The sequence below is a fragment of the Zootoca vivipara genome, chromosome 12 (genome assembly GCF_965207765.1).
Source record: "Zootoca vivipara chromosome 12, rZooViv2.hap1.1, whole genome shotgun sequence".
Lineage (NCBI taxonomy): Eukaryota > Metazoa > Chordata > Lepidosauria > Squamata > Lacertidae > Zootoca > Zootoca vivipara.
Window position 1 is genome coordinate 10,607,631 of NC_142595.1, and position 23,727 is coordinate 10,631,357.

At 45.4% G+C, this 23,727-nt stretch overlaps 1 protein-coding gene across 1 annotated transcript in view; it reads left to right on the plus strand.

Moving 5' to 3' along the window:
- The window catches only part of MRC2 (mannose receptor C-type 2), a 67,587-nt gene that overhangs the window by 20,611 nt on the left and 23,249 nt on the right, over positions 1 to 23,727 (plus strand). The window contains exons 4-14 of the mRNA XM_035136405.3: positions 341 to 505; positions 1,979 to 2,092; positions 3,824 to 3,967; positions 5,233 to 5,418; positions 6,539 to 6,693; positions 7,638 to 7,745; positions 18,490 to 18,605; positions 19,686 to 19,834; positions 20,611 to 20,828; positions 20,995 to 21,137; positions 22,569 to 22,671. Of these exons, the coding sequence (XP_034992296.2) occupies positions 341 to 505; positions 1,979 to 2,092; positions 3,824 to 3,967; positions 5,233 to 5,418; positions 6,539 to 6,693; positions 7,638 to 7,745; positions 18,490 to 18,605; positions 19,686 to 19,834; positions 20,611 to 20,828; positions 20,995 to 21,137; positions 22,569 to 22,671 (1,601 nt within the window). The remainder of the gene's footprint in view (positions 1 to 340; positions 506 to 1,978; positions 2,093 to 3,823; positions 3,968 to 5,232; positions 5,419 to 6,538; positions 6,694 to 7,637; positions 7,746 to 18,489; positions 18,606 to 19,685; positions 19,835 to 20,610; positions 20,829 to 20,994; positions 21,138 to 22,568; positions 22,672 to 23,727) is intronic.

Genomic DNA, 23,727 nt, shown 5'->3' on the forward strand with positions numbered 1-23,727 from the left:
TGGAATACTGAATGGTATAGTTTCTATAAAAACAATGAAGGGATTTATGATATGTAAAATGAACCGTGGAAAGAGAAGAAAGGAAGTCATTGATATCTCAGGGGGTGTAAAATGAGTATTTTAAATTGTAAAACAGAAAAATTAAAAATTATAAATTTATATATATATATAAAATCCTTCCCACCTCTCATTCCATTGTGGTCAGCGAAAGTGACATCTCGCCTTTGATGGCTTTGATCGCCAGATGGCTGCCTATAGGTTTTCTGTTGATCAGTATGCATAATGGTCACGTCAACTTGCAGTAGTCAATGCCCTTCTTCTTTTTTGGCCTGTTCCTTAGGTGATGACTGTGATACATTTTGGGACAGGGACCAGCTCACCAACAGCTGCTACCAGTTCAACTTCCAGTCCACCCTGTCTTGGCAGGAGGCTGGGAAGAGCTGTGAGCAGCAAGGGGCCAGCCTGCTGAGCATCACTGAGGTCCACGAACAGACTTACATCAATGGTGAGCAATGGGCACGGTGAACTGAGGGAGTCCCTGCTGCCAAAAGTTTACAGGATGCCCTGACTGGCCTTTCTCCCTGTGTACATGCACACCAGCAAAAGGCCGTTCCAGTCATCTTGGTTCTCCTGATCTACTTCAGTGGGTGGGAACTCGATTTGGGAAGGGGCTATAATGAGGACCGACTCTGGAAAAGTGGGCCAATCACTGTAGAACATACCGTATATGCCAGGCGACTGGGCGTATAAGACGACCCCTTACTTTTCAAGTTAAAATATAGAATTTGGGATGTACTCCAGCCCTTTTTTGGAGGGGAGGGGAGGGGAGGCTGTCTTCTCCAGCACTCAAGTCTGCAGCCGGGGAAATGGTGGTTTGTTTGTTTGCTTGCTTAGTTTTTGAGAGGGGAAAAGAAGCCAGAGAGAGGAGAGATAGAGAGGCAGAGACATCGAGGCTGGCTGAGCAAGCAAAAGGGGGAAAGAAACCATAGAGAGGAGAGAGATAGAGAGGCAGAGGCATCGGGGCTCACACAGCCAGCGAAAGACGCTGAGCAGAGCAGTGAAAGAGAGAGCGGAGAGAGAGAGAGACAGAGAGATCCCTTTGCTTTGCGCTGACAAAAAGAGAAGAGGCAGCAGCTTGACACCAATGAAATACACAAAACTGTGTCTCTGCGCTGATCCGGGTCGTGAAGCCATGAGGGAGCCGTTCTCCTTGGCGGGGAGCAGCCCCCTCCCCAGCACGCTTCTTTGCGTTCATATGGTCACTGCATACAGTGGGGATGCGGCCGCGGCCGTTTTTGAGTTCCCCCCACCGCATGCGGTGACCGGAGATTCTTGTACCCGGCGTATAAGACGGCCCCCCAACTTTTGAAAAGATTTTCCTGGGTTCAAAAGCCGTCTTATACGCCAGAATATACGGTATGTGCAAATGTGTTTCTGATCAGCAACTGATAAGATTGGGAGTTGCAATGCTGCGATCACTTGAGATTCTGCATCGGATTCTCTCTGTCTCTCTGTCTCTCTCTCTTTAGTACAGTCAAACCTTGGATCCCGAACGCCTCCCTTTTGGAACGTTTCGACTCCCAAACACCGAAAGCCTGGAAGTAAATGCTCTGGTTTCCGAACGTTTTTCGGAAGCCGCGCCTCTGTTGTCGAACATTTCGGAAGCCAAATGGGCTTCCGGAACGGATTACGTTCGACAACCGAGGTTTGACTGTATTGCTGCAGAAATTCAGAATCTCTTGAGTATCGGAAGAGAAGGAAAGCTGGCAGGCTCTTGTTGCAAACGAGAGAGATAAGATCTGGGGGGGAATCAGGCTCTGCTATGTGGTCAGCAGGGCAAGCATCCAAGATTTGGGGAGGTCTCCGGGGATGGAGGTTCAGTCAGGGACCAGGAAATGCTTGCGTTGCTGGATATCTTAGGCTGAGAAGGTGGAGGATCTGACACTGAGACGTTCTGCCCTTTTCTTGTCTGCACCAGGACTGCTAACGGGATATGGTTCTACACTCTGGATTGGGCTTAATGATCTGGACCTCAACGGGGGCTGGCAGTGGTCAGACAACTCACCCTTGAAGTTCCTTAACTGGGAGAGTGGTAAGTAAGAGAAATGCCAAGAGGATAGGTGAGATCCCAGTGAATTAACAAATGAGCCACATGGCTGGCATAGGCTGTTGGTATTTGCTGGAGACTAATTTTACGTGGGTGGCGCTGTGGTCTAAACCAGTATTTCCCAATCTTGGGGCTCCAGCTATTTTTGGACTACAAATCCCATCATCCCTGACCACTGGTCCTGCTAGTTAGGGATTATGGGGGTTGTAGTCCCAAAACAGCTAGAGACCCAAGATTGGGAAACACCGGTCTAAACCACTGAGCCTCTTGGACTTGCCGATCAGAATAATAATAATAATAATAATAATAATAATAATAATAATAATAATGATAATAATATATTTATACCCCGCCCATCTGGCTGAGTTTCCCCAGCCACTCTGGGCAGCTTCCAACAGAACATTAAAATGCAATAAATCTATTAAACATTAAAAGCTTCCCTAAACAGGGCTGCCTTCAAATGTCTTCTAAAAATCTGGTAGTTGTTTTTCTCTTTGACATCTGGTGGGAGGGCGTTCCACAGGGCGGGTGCCACCACCGAGAAGGCCCTCTGCCTGGTTCCCTGTAACTTGGTTTCTCATAGTGAGGGAACCGCCAGAAGGCCCTCAGCACTGGACCTCAGTGTCCGGGCAGAATGAAGGTCGGCGGTTCGAATCCCCACAAACAGGGTGAGCTCTCATTGTTGTGTCCCAGCTCCTGACAACCTAGCAGTTCGAAAGCACGCAAAAAAGTGAAAGTAGATAAATAGGTACTGCTCTGGCGGGAAAGTAAACGGTGTTTCCATGCGCTGCTCTGGTTTCATCAGAAGCGGCTCAGTCGTGCTGGCCATATGACCTGGACAAACTGCTGGCAAACGCCGGCTCCCTTGGCCAGTAAAGCGAGATGAGCACCGCGACCCCAGAGTCGTCTGTGCCTGGACTTAACTGTCAGGGGTCCTTTACCTTTACCTTTTTTAATTTTACAGACTCCTCTTTATTGAAAGCATAGATCCTTCCTGAATGAAAGCAAATGGATAAATGAACACGCAGGGAATTCTAATGTTTCCATCATATAAACAGGTGAAACTTGGGAAATTAGACTATCGTTGAAAGGTGCATTTATTTCAGTAATGCAACCTAAAAGGTTAAACCAATATATGAGATTGATGCATGACATGCAAAGCAAGATATGTCAAGCCTTTATTTGTTGTAATTGTAGTTATTTGTCATTAGGTGGGTCAATTATAAATTGAATGTAATTAATGAAATGTAATAGCGATGTTTATTTTTGTATTATTGTAACTATTTGTTTTATTACTGTGGAATTTCCAAAAGAAAGCATTTGTAAAAATTCAAAGAAAAATAAAAAACAATAAGTTGCATTCCTGAAATAAATGCACTTTTCGACAATATTCTAATTTTCCGAGTTTCACCTTTACATTTAAAGCACAGGATTCTATCCAAAATCCTGAAAGTGGTAGTTTGTTATGGGAATTATGGTTCAGTGAGGGCATGAGCTACAGTTCCCATGGGTTTTTTTTGGGGGGGGGGGAAGCCATGTGTTTTAAATGTGTGTGTGCAGCCTCTGTATTTGAGATTCAGAACTGATCTCAAGTGACATCCTCGGGTGTGGTTTTTCCTCTTGCCGCACAGCGAAGCATTCTCAGGCTGTGCTTTTCTGGGTAAATAACAGCCATAGTTGCAAAGATTGGTGATCTCCTCCTGCCGCTCCTTGCAGATCAGCCTGACAACCCCAGTGAAGAAAACTGTGGGGTGATACGGACAGAGTCGTCAGGGGAGTGGCAGAACCGTGACTGTAGCATGGCCCTGCCCTACATCTGCAAGAAGAAACCCAATGCCACTTCTAACATATACTTCTTACGTGAGTAATATAGAGAAAGCGATTGAATGGTTTGAAATATATATATTGATCTGAAAGCCGTCTTTCTCGTGCCTGCCGTTCTGCAACCCCAACAGCTATTGGCCGAGCTGTTCTGATGTCACGGAATGTCCGTGGAACATGTGCTGACTGTTTGGAGTAGAAGTGAGTGTCGAGAACGGAATGCTGCAAAGAGCGCAGCTTCTGTGAGACAGGTGAAAGGGCAGTTTTTAACTGTGGTCTCTTTTTCAGGCTGAAGCTGAACGGAAAGAGTAGGCCTTGGGGGGGGGGGGAAGCATGACTATAAAGCAGAGAGTGGGCAGAAGAAGCTTTCAAGCAGTGCTGTTGAGAGAAAGACAAAAGCCTGAGGGGAAAATGAAAGAGGGGGACATGGTGGAAAACATCTTGCTGGATTTAGGGGCAGAAAAACATGGAGTTGGTTGGAAGGAAGTGGGCAGGCAATGTGGTTTTGGAGGGAAATTGCCAGGCAGTCCTAGAGGGTCTAAGTGAGGAGGGAGGGAGGGGAATTTTATACTTTCATTTGGATTGGATGCAGAGCCTGTAGTTAGAAGGATTTTATTAGCTCTCTGTTAGATGGAGCGTTTTGGATTCATATATTTATTTACTTTATACGATTTCTGACCTGGCCTATCCTGTAAGGTCCCATACAATCAAAACTAAATAAACGAAGGGAAAAGGTTTACAGTTGTACCTTGGAAGTCGAACAGAATTTGTTCCGGAAGTCGGTTCGACTTCCAAAACGTTTGGAAACCAAATCACGACTTCTGATTGGCTGCAGGAAGCTGCTGCAGCCAATCGGAAGCTGTGGAATCCCCGTCGGACGTTCGGCTTCCAAAAATAGTTCACAAACTGGAACAGACACTTCCGGGTTCGCGGCGTTCGGGAGCCAAAACATTCGAGAACTAAGCTGTTTGAAAACCAAGGTGTGACTGTACATGCAATGATTAAAAAAACAAGTTCCAATCAAACAGTTCCAAACAAAACTAGCACAGTATGGAAGAAGTGAGTCCTTAAAAAAAAAACCACCATTAATTGTCAGAGGCCAGAGTGAAAAAGGTGTGTCCCTTCAGCACACGACAGAAGCTAGACAATGAAGACGCTTGCGCTAGCTAGTTTGTTCATGGAGGGCGTGTGAAATTTCTGCTTTCTGGGTTGCAGATCTTGGGTGTGAGCGCCTAATTAAAATATCGGCCCCACAACTTTCCCCAGATACTGCTTACTCAGAGCTTTGCTTTCCCTAATTGCAGTGGAGTCTGATGTGAAGGTTGACTGTGATCCGAGCTGGCAGCCTTTTCAGACCAACTGCTACCGCTTGATCAGTGAAAAGAAGAGTTGGCCAGATGCCAAGAAGACCTGCTTGCGGAGTGAAGGAGATCTGGTCAGCATCCACACCCTCAACGAACTGGAGTTTGTTACCAAGCAAATCAAGCAAGGTAAGTGAAATATACTCGGAGTCGAGAGTGAATTTCATGCTCTTTATTCAGCTCATAGTTATCAAGGAGAAGAAGAGAAGAATGGCTCTTTTCCCAAAACCATCTGCTTATATACATTATTTACACAATGGGCCTTGCGTGATTGGCTACTTCAGGGCTACACCTGTGGGCCAATCAGGTTGTGGATTGACTTCTGCCTGCAGCCTGATTGGCTGCTCCTACATGCCAATCAGGTTGCAGATTCACTTCTACCAGACGCCTGATTGGCTGCTCCTGCAGGCCAATCAGGTTGCGGGTTCACTTCTACCTGGAGTTGGATTGGGTAGCTCCTGCGGACCAATCAGACTGCTGATTCTGAATCCTATTGTTCTAGGATTCAGCTCAGTACATAACAGTAAGCAATGCTGTGTCACAAGTGCTCTCTCTGTGTGTGTGTTTGCTTGTGTGTATGTGGATTATCTCTGATTTAACTTTTTTTTTATGCGAGCAAATGTTTAGTTGAATATCGAGCAGTGACTCCGCTGTAGAACCTGAGTTGCTCCTTTTATATCTGCACACACTTCCAAAATGAATCAAGCCTAGGATCAGCTGATTCTCTCTATTTCCAGGGGAAGCTGGCTGTGCAGAATGCTGATTGGCTGGCTCTAGTGACAATCACAAAGCTGCCTCCCTCCCATCTCGCCATCCAGATGTTTTGGGGACAATCTTGAAGCTATTCGCCTCGAGCACAGGGTGTTACAAAAGGGAGTCTTTTAGAAAATCTGGATTTATTTTTTTTAAGCACTGAATAAATGTTTAATAGATCAAACATGCTGCGGGGTCTGGAAAAATCATTTTGAAATGTCGCAGTCTGGAGGAGCAACATCTGCAGTGGATCGAGGGGAGTGATGGTTACGGGGAGGAGCTACAGCAGGGAAATGCTCCCCTACTTCTGTAGGGAGCTATGTCTGCCTCTTCCAAAAGTTTCTAGTCCTCATGAGGATCAAGTGTTTTGCTAAATGCTTACAAACTGGAGGGAACTGGTTGGGCAAAGCAGGCCTGGGTGCATTCACTGTTAGATGAAGAGGATTTTTTTTCTTCATTTAGTAGAAATCCCCTCTTCCCCTGCTTGTTTTGGCAGATGTCGAAGAACTCTGGATTGGCCTGAACGATCTCAAGCGGCAGATGAGCTTTGAGTGGTCAGACGGCACGCCAGTGCAGTTCACATTCTGGCACCCTTTTGAGCCCAACAATTTCCGAGACAGCCTGGAGGATTGCGTGACGATCTGGGGACCGGTATGTGTAAGAGCTGGAAGGATACCCGTCACGAGAAGGGGGACATAGCTCTGAGCATACAGGATAGAACCCTCTTCGTATCTGTCGTGCAACACTTAGGAATGCAAGCTTTCATGAATTGAAGATTGCAATTGATTGGCGAAAATTATATTTGTTCACAGATTAAAATATGGCTCCTGGGCAAACACACACCTGAGCTGACAGTTAACAAAGTTGTTGGAATTCAAAGCCTTAAAGAATAGGCAATCTTGCGGGCCGTCATGCAATTGGGTCAGCTCCCTCATCCTGGAAACAATGCCTTATGAGGAACACCTTTTTTTTTTTAACAGAAGTGATAATCTTGAACATATGTTTATTTTCTTACGGAGTTTCCCCCCTTCCCACTACTTTACCTAGGAATAGCTTTTGCTGCAATTCTGATTAAGTAAAACAAGGGTAGGGAATGGCACTCAGGACTGATCAGTGGAAAGTGAGGATGTATAGCAGGAAATCAGATTGAAATGGAGGAGCAGGCAAGATGGAGTGTCGCTACAGAAGAGCACAGAGACAAATAGCCTGGTTTGAATTGGTCCTGAGGTTTTTGTGTGTGTTTTAGTTTATTTTTTAAATAGAATAAAATTTCATCAGTGCACCTTTCAATGGACTTATTTATTTCCTGTGCTGAGCTCTCTTTTGCTGGACCAAGGTGAGTTTAGGGCAGAACAAACTGCAGGTAATTCTAGTGCTCGAAAAAGAACATATGGGTGGTGCCCCCACAGTTGTATAATAATTTAAATAATTTGAGTCCAGCAAGATCCGAAGGGCACTAGGTTGGAGAAAGGATGGACTGGGCATACGCCGTAGGGTGGAAGGCTTACATTTTTGAGTTACATGTTTTGAAGCTGCTGCCTACTGTGGGGAATTCTTTTCCTTGAGCTGGGACTTCTCTGCCTCTCTCTGTCCAGGAGGGGAGGTGGAACGACAGCCCTTGCAACCTGACGTTGCCTTCTGTGTGCAAGAAGCGGGGCCGCGTGAGCCAAGGGAGAGAAGAGGAGGACCATGGCTGCAGAAAGGTAAAGAGAGCAATGGCGGCATTGCATGCAAAGGTAACAGGGCCGAAGGCTGCAGGAAGGGGAGAAGAGGAGGTTGGGAGTTGTGGTCCAAAGGCTGCCTCTTGGGTAACAGGCCTCTACAGGTTGACATATGAGCACTTCTGGAGAGGAAAAGGATGGTGCCCAAGGCAGGTGAGGTCAGGGCCGGCGCATCCATTCAGGCGAACTAGGCAGCTGCCTAGGGCGCCAAAATGGAGGGGGCGCTGGCCTGCCTGCCGCCCACCGGTACTGCCCACCACTGCGCCTGTCACTGTTGAGCGGTTTCAGGCCGCTATCCCGAGGCGTGTGAGTGCCTCCGGAGAGTGACCTGAAGCCGCTCAACAGCTGCAGTGGAGGTGGCCCCAGGCTCGCGCTCCCTGCGCGAAGCTCCGGAGGCGCGTGGGGAGCGTGAGCCTGGGGCTACCTCGCCGCGCCTCTCAGCTGGTTTTTGTTTTATTTTTATTTTTTATTTTATTTTTCTACTATTTAATTTTTTTATTTTCTATTTTATAAATATTTTCTATTTTATTTTTTCTATTTTCTATTTTTTTATTTTTATTTTCTATTTTCTTTATTTTATTTTTTATTAATGGGGGGGGGGGCAGAAGGTGATCTCGCCTAGGGCGCAAAAAACCCTAGCACTGGCCCTGGGTGAGGTTTCTGACATACGAGTGACTGACGTAGAGAAGCCTCTCTTGTTTTCAAATGCTGCTTTGGAAACACTCATTTGGAGCAGAATGGTGAACAAATAAGAAACCAGAAGTTCGTAAACAATGCTTTCTAAAATAAAAGCAAGATGCATGTCCTGTACTCGGCTTAAACTAAGCCATTGCCCTTTGAGAGAGACAGCACACCAGCTGCATGTTGTCTATCTAGATGTGGGCTGTCCAGATAGACTTCCTTTTTCCAGTGGAGCCCAGCTGTCCAAGGAACATCTCCTTTCCAGCTGGCCAGGGCCGGAATGTGCACGCCTTTCTCCCTCTGCAAGAACGGTGCAAGCTGGGAAGGGGACATCGAACGTTTCTGTATTAACTGCTTTTAGCTAAGGGAATTTTGCCATTGCCAAGGGCCCTGTGGCACCAGCTGGGAGGGGGCAGGAATGTTTGTCTGTGTCAGAGCAGGGTCCCAAGGTGTGAGTGTGGGGTAGGCAGCTCAAGCTGCGACTTAGTCCTGCCATGGGTCACAGAAGGGGAGGCGGAGCTGGCAGATCTAGTTCAGGGAGGGGGGGGGGTCCTGTTGCCGTCCGTGTCGTGCAAACTGACACAGCTCCACACCCGTTGTGCACACTTTTAAGCCGAGGCCTTCCTGCTTTTTGACTAGCACCTTGCAATTGATGGGCCGCACCCTGCTCTTTAAAAGTAGAGGAATGTTGTTATGCTAAGCCACGTATCATGCTTATGAACCTTCAAACTGTGCATCCTGTATTTTGAGCTGATGCCCAGACCGTGTGCAGATTTTATCAATAAAGCTTTTGGACTTTCCCCGAGCTGAGAGTCCCCAAGGCTTTCGTCCGAAGGCGGGAGCAGCAAGGGGAGACACAAGAAATCTGTAAGATTCCTTAGAATGCTGTTTTTGAATTGAATTGATGTTTGGGTGTGGAGGAGGATGACAGAGAGAGGAGAAGTGGCTGAAGTTTGCAAGCATTGGTCAGTTTGTATGCTTGTTTAAATGCTCCCTTTTAAGTAAACCCACTGTTCAGCTCTGAGGGATGAGGGTAAAATACCGGCTTCCTAAAAGTTGAACCCAACTTCTTATAAACATTAAATGGCAACCTTTGGCTTTGGACAGCTGGTCCATTGACTTAGCAGATATGGGCAGGAAGTAAAGCCGCATCATTCCTCAAAAGTTGGGGTGGGAGCTCTGAATTGCTTTCTAGGATCAGAATGCATTGGGGTTGTCTGCACCTTTGAAACCACCATGTCACTAGTTGCAGTAGACACTGGGCTAGTTTCTGGGTCTTCTAGCACAGTGGTCCTCAACCTTGGGCCTCCAGATGTTTGGAGACTACAATTCCCATCATCCCTGACCACTGGTCCTGCTAGCTAGGGATCATGGGAGTTGTAGGCCAAAAACATCTGTAGGCCCAAGGTTGAGGACCACTGATCTAGCAGATGCTTCTAAAGTTTCCCTTGTAGATGCTTCCTTCGTTTTTTGTTATCTGGCTTTTGCTTGGTTCTTTTCCATTGTGTTTGCTACCTTCCCGTTCTGCTTTAAGGGAAGTTTTGTGTGCCTTTTTAAGAGTCCGTATGGTGCCCTCCAGACTTAGCTATTCCAGCTGGAGCTGATGGAAGTTGTAGTCCAGCAACATTGGGTGCTTTTGTTGAGATTCCTGCATTGCAGGGGGTTGGACTAGAGGACTCCTAAGGGTTCCCTTCTAACTCACAAGAATCTAACATCTGGAGGGCGCCAGGTTGGCAAAGGCTGATAAATACCAGCCAAAGGTGTGGTTCTTTGAAAGGAGAGTCATCTGAACTGCTTTGAGTAGCTCAGCTGCCATGTGGGCCATGCCTCTCTCTCTCTCTCTCTCTCTGTGTGTGTGTGTGTGTGTGTGTGTGTGTGTGAGAGAGAGAGAGAGAGAGAGAGAGAGAGAGAGAGAGAAAGAGAGAGAGAGAGAGAGAGAGAGCATTTCTTGGACTCCATGCAGAAGAAAACCCCACGTCTTGCTTCCTGGTTCGCAGTGCCTCTCTCCCCTCCCGACACAAATCCTTCTCCCTTCTCCAAAACACTTTCCCCCCCTTGCTCTCAAGCCTCAGGACAAGGAACTATTCTTGAATAATAATACTTCCTCCAAGTCACGAACATAGCTGAGTGTGTACACAAGTGCTTGTCAGCCCTTTGCCTAGATCTGCAAAGCTACAGAAGCAGCAAAAAGTTGTGTGCCCACATGGGAGCCCAGAGGCGAAGCCTGCCAGCTAGTAGTCCCTGGGAGGGGGGCGAGGCATGGATTGTTGGGGTTCTGGGTGCAGTGTTCCCATGCCCTGCAGACTTGTATACACCTTGCGTTTTATGAATATATTTAGCCTCTTGAAAACCCCAAAGGAAAAGGATCCTGGCTGTAGAAGAAGAGACCCACCAAATACAAAGAGGGACCAGCTGCTTAGACAAAGATGCTTCCCAACTTTGTTTTACTGCCACTCACCTAGGCAGTCTGTTACAGCAGAATTTCCGTCTTCTCAAGCAGTTTTATTACGAAGTGTGAAGTGTTCTCCTTGACGATAAAGAGTTTCCTTGAAATGTGTCTGGAACCGTAGCTGTCAGTGCAGCAGCTGTCTTTTCCGTTCCCCTTCGTTGTTTCTGCTGCATGCTGAAAGTGTGCACCTCTTTTCCTCTGCCTTCTGACACCTTACGTCAATATAGATATATTTAGGAGGCAGCCTGTTCCTTCGATTTGCATTTGCTTCAAACCAATTTGCCTGTTGCATTTTAAACCAGTGCTTCTCGAGCTACCTGATGTGGCAGATAGATAGATAGATAGATAGATAGATAGATAGATAGATAGATAGATAGATAGATAGATAGATAGATAGATAGACAGACTTTATTTCGGCCATAGGCCCATATTTAAATACCAACACAGAATAATATACATCGTACAACAGAATAAAATGGGACAAAATAAAACAAAACAAATTGAATTAATTCCATTCATATAAATCCTATTCATATAAATATTATAAATTTCATTTACAAGGTAGGAACAACTTAACATAACACTTAAGTTCATCAGGTCACCACTATAAATCAACCACTTGGACGGAATATCAATCATAAAGTAACCCATTTTTCCTCTTATAGAATAAAACTGCAATCAAATATCTGGCTACAAGGAGTGATCTGCTCGGATCGTTGTCCCGTAGCAGATATATTAACTGAGATTCCAGAGTCTCAACCAAAGTTTCTGATATTAAGGGGGATAAAAATCTGGTCCGAGGGACCATGTGCAAGGGGCAACAGAATACTATACGATGAAGGGATTCTATAGTTCTGTTGTCACATGCACACAGAACTGAACTCTGACCTTTAGAAAACCTGTTATTCATAACATTGGAAGGAAAGACATTGAATCTTGCCTTAATAATGGCAAATCTATGGGCCACGACTGATATAGATGTCAGATAAGATGGGATCTGCGGAGAGGGCACTATGCCGAGGTTCGACGGTGAACAGATGCCACTTCCCATTATGATATTTTGCTGGAGGTCCATCTCCTCTAGTTTTGGCTTGAGAGTTCTTTTAGCTGTGACAAGGTCTAATTTCAACAAGTCCGATGGGGACAGTCCATAGGACACAATTTTAGTATGGATCATTTTTGCCCAAGGACTAGGAAAATCGTCTCGCCAGAGACATTGAATCAAATAGAGATTCGGAAGCCTGTGCCACAGAGTCAGCCAATAGCCTAGAATACGCCTCCCAAGAGTGTTTTCTAGAGATGTGATTTTTAACTCTAAGTGAATGGCTGAATTACTAACACACTGAGGCAGTTTTAGCAGACAAGAGTAAAAAGAGAAAAAGTGCAAGCCACTGGATAATAATTTATTACCTGTACCCCGCCCATCTGGCTGGGTGTCCCCAGCCACTCTGGGCGGCTTCCAACAAGAGATTAAAAATACATTAAAACATCAGTCATTAAAAACTTCCCTAAACAGGGTTGCCTTCAGATGTCTTCTAAATGTCAGATAGTTGTTTATCTCTTTGACATCTGATGGGAGGGCATTCCACAGGGCGGGCGCCACTACCGAGAAGGCCCTCTGCCTGGTTTCCTGTAACCTCACATCTTGCAGCGAGGGAACCACCAGAAGACCCTCAGAGCTGGACCTCAGTGTCTGGGCAGAACGATGGGGGTGGAGACGCTCCTTCAGGTATACTGGGCCGAGGTCGTTTAGGGCTTTAAAGCTCAGCACCAACACTATGAATTGTGCTCGGAAACGTACTGGGAGCCAATGTAGGTCTTTCAAGACTGGTGTTATGTGGTCTCGGCGGCCACTCCCAGTCACCAGTCTAGCTGCCACATTCTGGATTAGTTGTAGTTTCCGGGTCACCCTCAATGGTAGCCCCACGTAGTAGTCGAAGCGGGAGATAACTTCTGGACTTCTCTTTTCCTTGTCTCCCTTCTTTCCCTCCCCGTTGTCATCATTCCAGATGTTTCCTCCAGCTGTCAGAGGCTCCCAATCTGGTTGCTGCCCCGCAGAGCTCAACAAAAGCTCCAGCACCCCCTATCTTTTGTCCTAAAGCAACCAAGATGGTGTTTTTGGCAAGAGGTGAGCCCATCTGCCGGAGCTGTCTAGCGGATGCATTCCTCGCAGGCAGCATTGCGAACTTGGATGAAGGCTGGCGTCCAGCAGGTCTCTTCCTCCTCCCTCTCTCCTTCCCATATATCCCTGTTCTTTTCCAGCATGACTTTTTTAAAAACCACAACATGCTGATATTTGGTTCTGTATTCTCCCAACTGGTTTCCTTCATAACTAGGAGGATCCAGCCATAGGCTGAGCCCAGAAGACCAGCTCCTAACCCCCCATTAAGTAGAGTTCCCTTTCTAAATCTGCAGCCAGTTGTTGAATATATGAGCAGGAGTTTTCCGCTAGAGTAAGATGATTTGGAAGCTATGGAATCTCTTCCTTCAAAGAGCTTAAAGAAACGATTGGAAGCTGCAGTAGAAAAGACATTGCAAGGAAGAGAATTCTCTTGTTGCATGCACTTCCGCCTACATCTTTCCTCCCTCCATCCCTCCCTCCCTCTTGTCATTATGGGTTGAGAAATGGTCCATAAAGGTGAAGCGGAAGAGTGTGCAAGGGAGAGAATCTTCCTCTGAACAAGAAGAGGGAGATGGTTCTCATCCTTGGGCTGCAGAATCAGCCCAGGGAGGCTGTTGGGATATCTGTGTTGAGATTGGGGATAGCTGATGTTGTGCCCTCTAGATGTTGTTGGACTACAACTCCCATTATCCCCGGCCATTGGCTGTGCTAGCTGGGGATGATGGGAGCTGGGGATCTCATAGCCGTTGTTTTTCAGCTGTGGTACTCGTACCACCCGATGTGCTGTGAAGCATCGCTGGCTGAAAAATCCTTGGGGTTAGGTGACCCTCTGGGTCCCTTGTGACTGGATAGGTCTGTGCATGGTCCAGATGTCTCCCTAGCTAAGGCGTCCTAACTGCTCTCCTGTTTCTTTCCTTCTTGCCCTGGGTCTTCTTCCTTGCTCATTTGAGCCCTTCTCCTTTTAGCCCTCCTCCTCCTCCTCCTCTTGTGGCTTGCTTGCTGCCTCCTTACGAAGGCTTCTCCCACGCTGCATGTTGGTAGTGGCGAGCCCTGTGGTTGCCTTCAAAAGGAGCTTTTTCGGATCTCTGAACGATTCCCCCTCCATCTGCCTGACCAATTTGAGCTGCCTTGGCATGAACGGCTCCTATTGTGCTCCCAGCTTAGGAGAGGCTCCAACATCAACAAACCAGAGCTATGAAAGCACTCTGCGGTGGGGTTTGAACTTCTTCCCTTTTCCCTTTTTTCTCTTGCCGAAGGAAGAGAGTTCGCTTTCCCTTCTTAGACCCTTCTGGGCACTGGTAGTTTGGGTTAGGGTGGGGGGGATTTCGCTGCCTTCCAAGCAGCTTTGATGTGTTTTTCTTCCTCCTTTCTAAACTCTGCAACTTCCTCTCCTTGTGCTGTGGCCTTGAAAACTAAGCGAGAGCCAGGCTAAGTGGAGAGGGCAGACACCGATAATGGAAACCCGTTATTGGGAAACCCATGACCCACAGGCCAGGTCCACACAAGTAGTCACTTCCTTTCTTTCCTGTAAAAAGGATGCTGCAGAAATCCAAAGGGTTGCATCCAGTGCTAAGTCTGCTCCAAGCAGTCCCATTGAAGTTAATGGACATGCCTAACTTGCACACTTTAAATTCAGTGGGTCTACTGTGGGTGGGATGGGAAGGGACTGTGAAGCCATCTAGCCCATTTCTCAGAAAGCGCATCCTGCATGACAGTCAGGGATGGGAGAGGAATTCACTGCCTTGGTTGCCCTTCTTCCACATTTGTTTGTTTATAATAATAATAATAATAAAATTTATTATTTATACCCTGCCCATCTGGCTGGGCTTCCCCAGGCACTCTGGGCGGCTTTCAACCAAATATTAAAAACACAATACAGCATTAAACATTAAAAAAACTTCCCTAAACAGGGCTGTCTTCAGATGTCTTTTAAAAGTAAGATAGTTGCTTATTGCCTTGACATCTGTTGGGAGGGCGTTCCACAGGGCAGGCACCGCTACCGAGAAGGCCCTCCGCCTGGTTCCCTGTAACCTCACTTCTCGCAGTGAGGGAACCGCCAGAAGGCTCTCGGAGCTAGACCTCAGTGTGTGTTTGTTTGTTTGTTTGCCACCCTTCATCAAAAGATAAAACACAAGTAAATAATTAAACCAAAAGAACAAAACGATAACCCCCCCCCACCTTCCCACAGAAACATTTAAAAGGCCGTAGACTATTAATCAGCCAAAGGCCTGGTTGAAAAATATAAAATGAAGGCACCAGGCAAACCTTCCTGGAGCCACTACAGAAAAGGCCCACTCCAGTTATTTTATTTATTTACTAAATTTATATATACATTTCAGTGTTGAGGATTTTATGCTCTCCTGTGATGCCCTGTTTTTAATGTTTTTAATAAAGAACAGTTTCTTATTTCCACTACATTGGGGTTCTTTGTTTTCATTGTTTGTTGTGCTTTTATTGCTGTAATTTTTATCCTGGTTTGTAAGATGCTCCGGTTTCTGTTTTGAAAAGAGTGGGGTGGATGTGAATATTATTATTATTATTTTTACAGTAAGAGGTCAGCGTGCTTAGGACTGCAGCCAAAGGTGCTTTTGCTATACGGTGTGACTATTTGATATTTTCTCTTGGGATGGTAACATAAACAGTGATTTTAACAAATGCCTGCCCTCCTTTGTTGAGAGCTTAGGTTTGCATACTTGGTAGTTGTGGTCTCTTAATTAAACTGCATTGAATTTCATCTCCACCACCACAAGCATGCAGCCACCATTAGCAATGTGCTGAGCTAAGCTTCAACGGATAATACTTCTTTTCCCTTTAAAAAGCAGTCGTTGGGATGGTCTGCCAAAAGCTGGCCCACACTCAGCTCACAGCAGTAGATGGCAAGTGGCTTGCCTTGCTAAGCTTGGATGGTGGGCTTAACAAAGCACTGTTTCGAACACAGGTTCAAATGATCATGTGGATGGGTCTAAGCAAGGAGGGAACAGAAATACAGTTGTACCTTGGAAGTCTAACGGAATCTGTTCCGGAAGTCAGTCAGACTTTCAAAACATTCGGAAACCAAAGCACAGCTTCTGATTGGATGCAGGAAGCTCCTGCAGCCAATCGGAAGCCACAGAAGCCCCGTCAAACGTTCGGGTTCCAAAAAATGTTCACAAACCGGAGCAGTCACTTCCGGGTTTGCGGCATTTGGGAGCCAAAACATTTGAGAACTAAGCTGTTCAAAAACCAAGCTACGACTCTGCATAGAAAGTATGTGACTCCTTTCCAATTTGCAATGTCGGCACATCATTCAGGGGTAATGTTGGTTTGATAAATTTGTTCAGTGAGGCCATGTCACAAGTAAGGTGGGATGGAATGCCCAAATCTTTCTCATTTTCACATATGATCTTTCATATGTTGGGTCTGTCCCAATTCTACATCGATCTGTGAGTTTACTTTTTTTATATAGAAAAATCCATACGAAAATCATATTTACATAAACCTTTTTTTAAAGCATTTATGCATTTCTAAACATATTTTATGCTGCCCTATGATTTTTTTCATCATATTTTGGAATGGCTTTTGAGCTGAGAGCTACATAGCAAAATTTGGATGTGCATGAAATATGAAGAGTAATTAAATTTTGATCTGCACATCAGTCTGGGAAATGGGATCAGGCCAGGGTGTGTTGGAATTCGCAATTCTATTTTTACACTCAGCGCCCTTGAGGACTCTCACGCTGCCATCTTGACTCAACAGCAGCTTTCCCTTGGTGTGGAGATAAGGTTATCTTCAGAGGCGAACTATCAAGCCATTTGACTTAGGTGTCCTTCTGGAATAAGGGATCATGAGAATGAACAAAGATTGGAACTATAGTGGTACCTCTACTTACGAATTTAATGCGTTCCGAACGCACATTCGTAAGTCGGAAAAAATTGTAAGTCGAATCCCATAGGAATGCACTGGGAGAAAAAAATTGTAAGTCGAAGCAACCCTATCTAAAAATTCGTAAGTAGAAAAAATCCTATCTAAACCACATCCAAGATGGCGGACGGAGCTCCATTCGTAAGTAGAAACATTCGTAAGTAGAGTTATTCGTAAGTAGAGGTACCACTGTACAGTTATTCTGCCTGAGGACAGAATTCTCTCTAGTTTCATCTAAATTTGGGGAAAATATTGAATGACATTTGCTGCATCACCAATATATACTAAAAATGCTCACAACAGCAAGAGTGTGATCCCCCCCCACACACACACACACAAACACCCCAGAATGGGAGGATGGTAAGTTTTCTCTCCTTCTCAGCACTCAAGCAGAGCACTGGGAAGGAGTGACAAAAAAATTAAGACGCCCCATGGGGCCCACAATGACAGCTGTTGTGGGTGTTTTGAAGCATACTGGCCACTGCCATTTCAATCCCGCCCTCCCTGATATTGCCTGATGCTGATTTCCTGGCCTGATAGTCCTGCACAGCCTAAAACAGCTCTTGTTGTATCATGCTATAACCACCTAGCAAAGCAAAGTAACACTTTGGTCAGATTAAAAGTACTGTGCTAGAAATTGGCTTACTCTTTGCAATTCTCTATTTTATTTTATTTTAGCTTTTCAGATTTATACATTTCACTAATTTTACAATCGTTTAAACATTTCAGGACTTGACTTCCTTCCCCCTCTTTCTGTGGTTCCTTAAATTTATTTTTAATATCTTCTGCATATCCAAATTAACTTAATTTGCTCATTTATTCATCTACTTAAAATATATATACTCTTATAAACTGCAGGTTATTGCAATAATCCTGCCAATGTTCTTATCTGTTTACAATTTATCTAGTTATAGGTAGGTAGCCGTGTTGGTCTGGCATAGTCGAAACAAAATAAAAAAATTCCTTCCAGTAGCACCTTAGAGACCAACTTAGTTTGTCATTGGTATGAGCTTTCGTGTGCTATCTGAAGAAGTGTGCATGCACACGAAAGCTCATATCAATGACAAACTTAGTTGGTCTCTAAGGTGCTACTGGAATGATTTTTTTTATTTTGTTTCGACTACAATTCATCTGTAAATATTCAATAAACCATCTCCATTCTTTTATAAAAAGTTTATTGTCTTGATTTCTTATTCTCCCGGTAAGTTTCGCCATTTCTGCATATTCCATAAGTTTTTGTATCCATTCTTCCTTTGCCGAGTCTTTTGCTTCTTTCCATTTGGGGGCAAGTAACATTCTTGCCTCTGTAGTCACATACATAAATAAATTTCTATACAGTTTAGGTAGTTCTGTCCCTATAATTCCCAAGAGAAAAGCTTCTGGTATTTTGTTTTTTATATACAAAGGTTATTTTAAACATCCTTTTCAATTCATTTTATATCATTTCCCAGTAAGCCTTAACCTTACTACAAGACACATATGATAGAAAGAACCTTCTTTCTCTTTACATTTCCAACACTTATTTGATTTAGATTTATACATTTCGTCGACGTTTTCTGTCACGTTTTCCCCAGGGTTGGAAATGGCAAACTCCATCTTGCTATTGGCTGGGAGACGACCATGTGACATACAGTGAGGCTCGGAAGGTGTGCACAGATTATTCGTCTACTCTGGTCACCATCACCAACAGGTGTGTCTTCTGTTGTAAGCCGTATGGAGTTTTTATACAACAAATGTCTTTTTAGAAAGAAAAAGAAGAAAAGAAATTGGAATGGGTTTTCAGATATTCTGCTGCAAACACATAGAGGGAAAGGCTAGGCCAGGGGTCAGCAAACTTTTTCAGCAGGGGGCCGGTCCACTGTCCCTCAGACCTTGTGGGGGCCCGGACTACCGGTATAGTTTTTTTGTTGGGGGGCAGGAATGAACGAATTCCTATGCCCCACAAATAACCCAGAGATACATTTTAAATAAAAGCACACATTCTACTCATATAAAAACACGCTGATTCCCGGACCGTCCGCTGGCCAGATTTAGAAGGCAGTTGGTCCGGATCCGGCCCCTGGGACTTAGTTTGCCTACCCATGGGCTAGGCCAAGCACTTAACCTCTTGTTTATCTTTGGAGCTGGTTCTGCCTGGCTGCCACATGGCAAAAAGCAACAGGTTGCTACGGTAGACTGGTGACTAGGAGTGGCCACCAAGACCATATTACACCGGTCCTGAAAGACCTACATTGGCTCCCATTACCTTTTCGAGCACAATTCAAGTGTTGGTGCTGAGGTTTAAAGACCTTAAACGGCCTTGGCCCAGTATACCCGAAGGAGCGTCTCCACCCCATCGCTCAGCCCGGACACTGAGGTCCAGCTCCAAGGGCCTTCTGGCGGTTCCCTCACTGCGAGAAGTGAGGTTACAGGGAACCAGGCCTTCTTGGTAGAGGCACCCGCCCTGTGGAACACCCTCCCATCAGATGTCAAAGAGATAAACAACTACCTGACATTTAGAAGACATCTGAAGGCAGCCCTGTTTAGGGAAATTTTATTTGATGTTTTATTCTGGTTTTAGTGTTCTGTAGGGAGACGCCCAGAGTGGCTGGGGAATAAATAAATTATTATTATTATTATTATTATTATTATTAATTATTATTATTATTATTATTATTATTATTATTATTATTATTATTATTATTTGACCGTCAACCTCTGGAGGAAAGATCATGGATTGGTGGATTTGGTGAGGAAGTGACTGACTCATTTCTTTGTCTCCCTGGCCAAGGTTTGAACAGGCCTATGTGAGCAGCCTAATTTATGGCTGGGAGGACGAATATTTCTGGACAGCTCTACAGGACATAAATGAAACGGGCTCCTTTCATTGGCTGAGCGGGGATGAAGTCACCTACACCCACTGGAATCGCAACCAGCCCGGTAATAGATTTCTCTCTCTCTCTCTCTCTCTCTCTCTCTCTCTCTCTGTGTGTGTGTGTGTGTGTGTACACCTAGAGTTTGTTTACATCTTTTAAGTGGTTTAGTATGTGTCCTGATATCAGAACCAGAAAGAAGTCTTCCCTGCAATCACAGTGGGTTATGCATCCCCCCTTTTTTATTTTAAAAAAGAAGTTTTATTTTGCCTTCCCCCACAGTATGAAACAAATTTGGCTTGACTGTCTGAATTGTCTGCGCTTTCTTTTTCATTTTTGAATAAATTTTATTAGGGTTTGTAGAGAAAAATACAAAACTTAATATGAAATACCTTTTCCTTTTTTTTTGTCCAAACTAAGACTTTGATCTAACAACAATAAAAACGTAAAGGGGGGGGGGAGGAAAGAAAGCAATGAAGAAAGAAAAAGAGAGAAATAAATAAAAATAGAAAAGAAGATAAAGAGAGAAACAATAATCCGTAAGTCAAGAAGAAACCTTGGTTTGTTGCGGTTTGTTTGGAGCTAAACAAACCATAGTTCCTGGTTCAGGTATGAGGTTAAATTAGGGATTGTGACTGGTTTCCTCCACCCATTCGTGGGGAGAAGCAAAGGGGGTGTGATTTGTTCATGTACAGTAAACTATGGTTTATAGCTTACCACGATGTGTGCAGCCATTATATAGTTTAGTGGTTATTGCATGATTTTGCCAAGCCAGATGGAAACCGTTTCCTTCGGCTTAAATTTTTTTCCTGGCCTATTTCCCCCTTCCCATGAGCCTTTCAGGTTATAACAAAGGCGGCTGTGTTGCCTTGGCCACGGGGAGTGCCATGGGACTATGGGAAGTGAAGAACTGCACCAGTTTCAAGGCCAAATACATCTGCAGGCAGAACTTGGGAACTCCCGTGAACCCTGAGCTTCCTTCACCTCATCCCACCCCGAGCCTCACGGGAACTTGTCCAGCGGGATGGGTCACCAGCCCCAAGTTGAGGCATTGCTACAAGGTATGTACAAAACGAGGGGAGGCAGCCAGCCAGCCAGTTCATGCCCAAAACTTTTAATGGAAAGTGAATCGTATTAGCTCAAATTGGTTTTGGATTTAACATTTGTCACGGCAGTTTGGGCTTGTAATGCTCGAGTTGTGAAACGGCTACCTTTTTTCTTGGGCAGGTGTTCACCTACGACAAACTGCAGGAGAAGAAAAACTGGATCATGGCCCATTTGTTCTGCAACGATCGGAAAGCACAACTCTTGAGCATTGGCACTTACGAGGAGGAACATTTTATAGCCAGCACACTCAACAAGATATTTGGGTGAGGATTGAGTTACAGAAGCAGGAGATGTATGCTTCTGGGTGTTGTTGTTTGTTGTTGTTGTTTAGTCGTTTAGTCGTGTCCGACTCTTCATGACCCCATGGACCATAGCACACCAGGCACTCCTGTCTTCCACTGCCTCCCGCAGTTTGGTCCATCTCGTCCTCTGTCGTCCCCTTCTCCTGGTGCCCTCAATCTTTCCCAACATCCAGGTCTTTTCCAAGGATTCTTCTCTTCTCATGAGGTGGCCAAAGTATTGGAGCCTCAGCTTCACGATCTGTCCTTCCAGTGAGCACTCAGGGCTGATTTCCTTCAGAATGGATAGGTTTGATCTTCTTGCAGTCCATGGGACTCTCAAGAGTCTCCTCCAGCACTATAATTCAAAAGCATCAATTCTTCGGCGATCAGCCTTCTTTATGGTCCAGCTCTCACTTCCATACATCACTACTGGGAAAACCATAGCTGGCAAATAGATCAATGTGTACTCAGGCACACTTGAATGTTCCTTGGTATGTAAGTGCACTTTTGGTTTACATGCCTACAGTGTGATTACGTTTTATATAGACAGATAGACAGCCATCCGCCCCGTCCTTTGCTTTGATGCTTAGGCATTGTTATCTCAAAACGATACAGTTGAAACCCACATTTAAAACCCCACCTTTTTTTAAAAAAAAAGGAAGATGGAAGCTGAAACAAAAAGTTCAGAGGTTCTGTTTCCTCTTGAAGCTTGTGAACAATCATAATGTTTTTATCTGGTGGTTGTGAATGGGTGCAGATAGGGAAAGAGTGAGAGGGATCTGCTGAACTGAGAAGAAGCGTGGCTATTTACTAAAAGGGGGAAGTGGAAATGATGGGTTCAGGTTTTGCAAATAAAAAATAACCCCCTCATGGTTAATCAGCAGTCCTTGATATTTTTTTCAGGGGGAGGCAAGCTGAACAGGGCCTAGACCAGGCATCCCCAAACTTCGGTCCTCCAGATGTTTTGGACTACAATTCCCATCTTCCCCGACCACTGGTCCTGTTAGCTGGGGATCATGGGAGTTGTAGGCCAAAACATCTGGAGGGCCGCAGTTTGGGGGTGCCTGGCCTAGATGGTGCTCTGTGCATTTTGATTCTGAAACCTTCGCAGTTACTTAGCTTGGCCTGTCACAGCCGTGAGATGCTGCTCTTCTCCAGTCACCATGGCTACAAAATGGAGGGGGAAGTTGGTGCCTCCCGGGTGTTGCTGGACTACAACTCCCATCATCCGTGACAACTGGCCATACTGCTTGGGCTGATAAGCAGCTTGAATCAGTTGAGCCAAATGGGGTGGCGGGTGGGTGGAGGGTCAAACCTTGGGAGCTTTAGTCGAACATCACGTCTTCACACAGTTACATTCATGGAAGAATTGAACCCCCTACCTGACCCATCTTCTTTTCGGGTGCCTTCCAGGGCATCAGAACCTGAAATCCATGAACATTATTGGTTTTGGATCGGCTTGAATCGCCGGGACCCTGGACTTGAGAGGAGCTGGCGATGGAGTGATGGTCTTGGGGTGAGTGATATGTTAGCAGCTCAACCTATTCAAAAGGCACTGGGAACAGAGATTTGCATGTTTGTATGTGTGTGTGTGTTTTAACAAAGTACTCCTGTTGGGAGATAAGTAAGTAAAATAGAATGCCTCTGCTGTTATTTAGAGCAGGGGTCCCCAGACTACGGCCCCCGGGCCGGATGCGGCCCAATTGGCCTCCCAATCCGGCCCGCGACGACCCCCGCCGCCCGCTGCCACTGCCCGCTCTTGCAGCGCGCTTCCAGATCGGGGAAAAAATGCTGAAAATCGTTTCTGCGCATGCGTATGGGCCTCTACCGACCCAGAAGAGGTCATTTCCGGTGCACTTCTGGGTCAGGGGAGGTGCACTTCCGGGTCGGGGGAGGCCATACGCATGCGCACAAACAATTGTCGGCGATTTTCCGGCCTGGAAGCGCGCCACCGCGCCAGTAAATGGGTGTGCGCATGCGCACTGGCGCGCACTCCCCCACCCTCCGGCCCACTGCGCGATCGGCGCGGCGGGCACCGGCCCGAAGGCGGGTAAGTCCGGGGACCCCTGATTTAGAGGGAAAAGAGGACCAGAATTTGTGTATTGATGGAGAAATAGGAATCTGACAAAAAGTCCCAAGAGTTATTTTGTCAGAACTGTATCTGAACTGATGCCTATTCTTTGATATCTTAAAATTGTCACCTCTTCTTTATTTCAGAGATTCTTTTCTGTTTGCTCTGTCTTTGTTGATATTTTGTCGATACGGAATTCATTAGAGAGGCAAATAAATGCAAACTCCCAACGTTAAAAAAACCCCCAACAGAGTTACTTTGTCAGATGGCTTGCTGTAAAATCATGAAAATACCTTCAGTAGCACCTTAAAGACCAACTAAGTTTTTATTTTGGTATGAGCTTTCGTGTGCATGCACACTTCTTCAGATACAGTGAAATAGAAGTCCCCAGGCACTTATGTAGAGTGCTACATAAGTGCCTGGGGACTTCTATTTCACTGTATCTGAAGAAGTGTGCATGCACACGAAAGCTCATATCAAAATAAAAACTTAGTTGGTCTT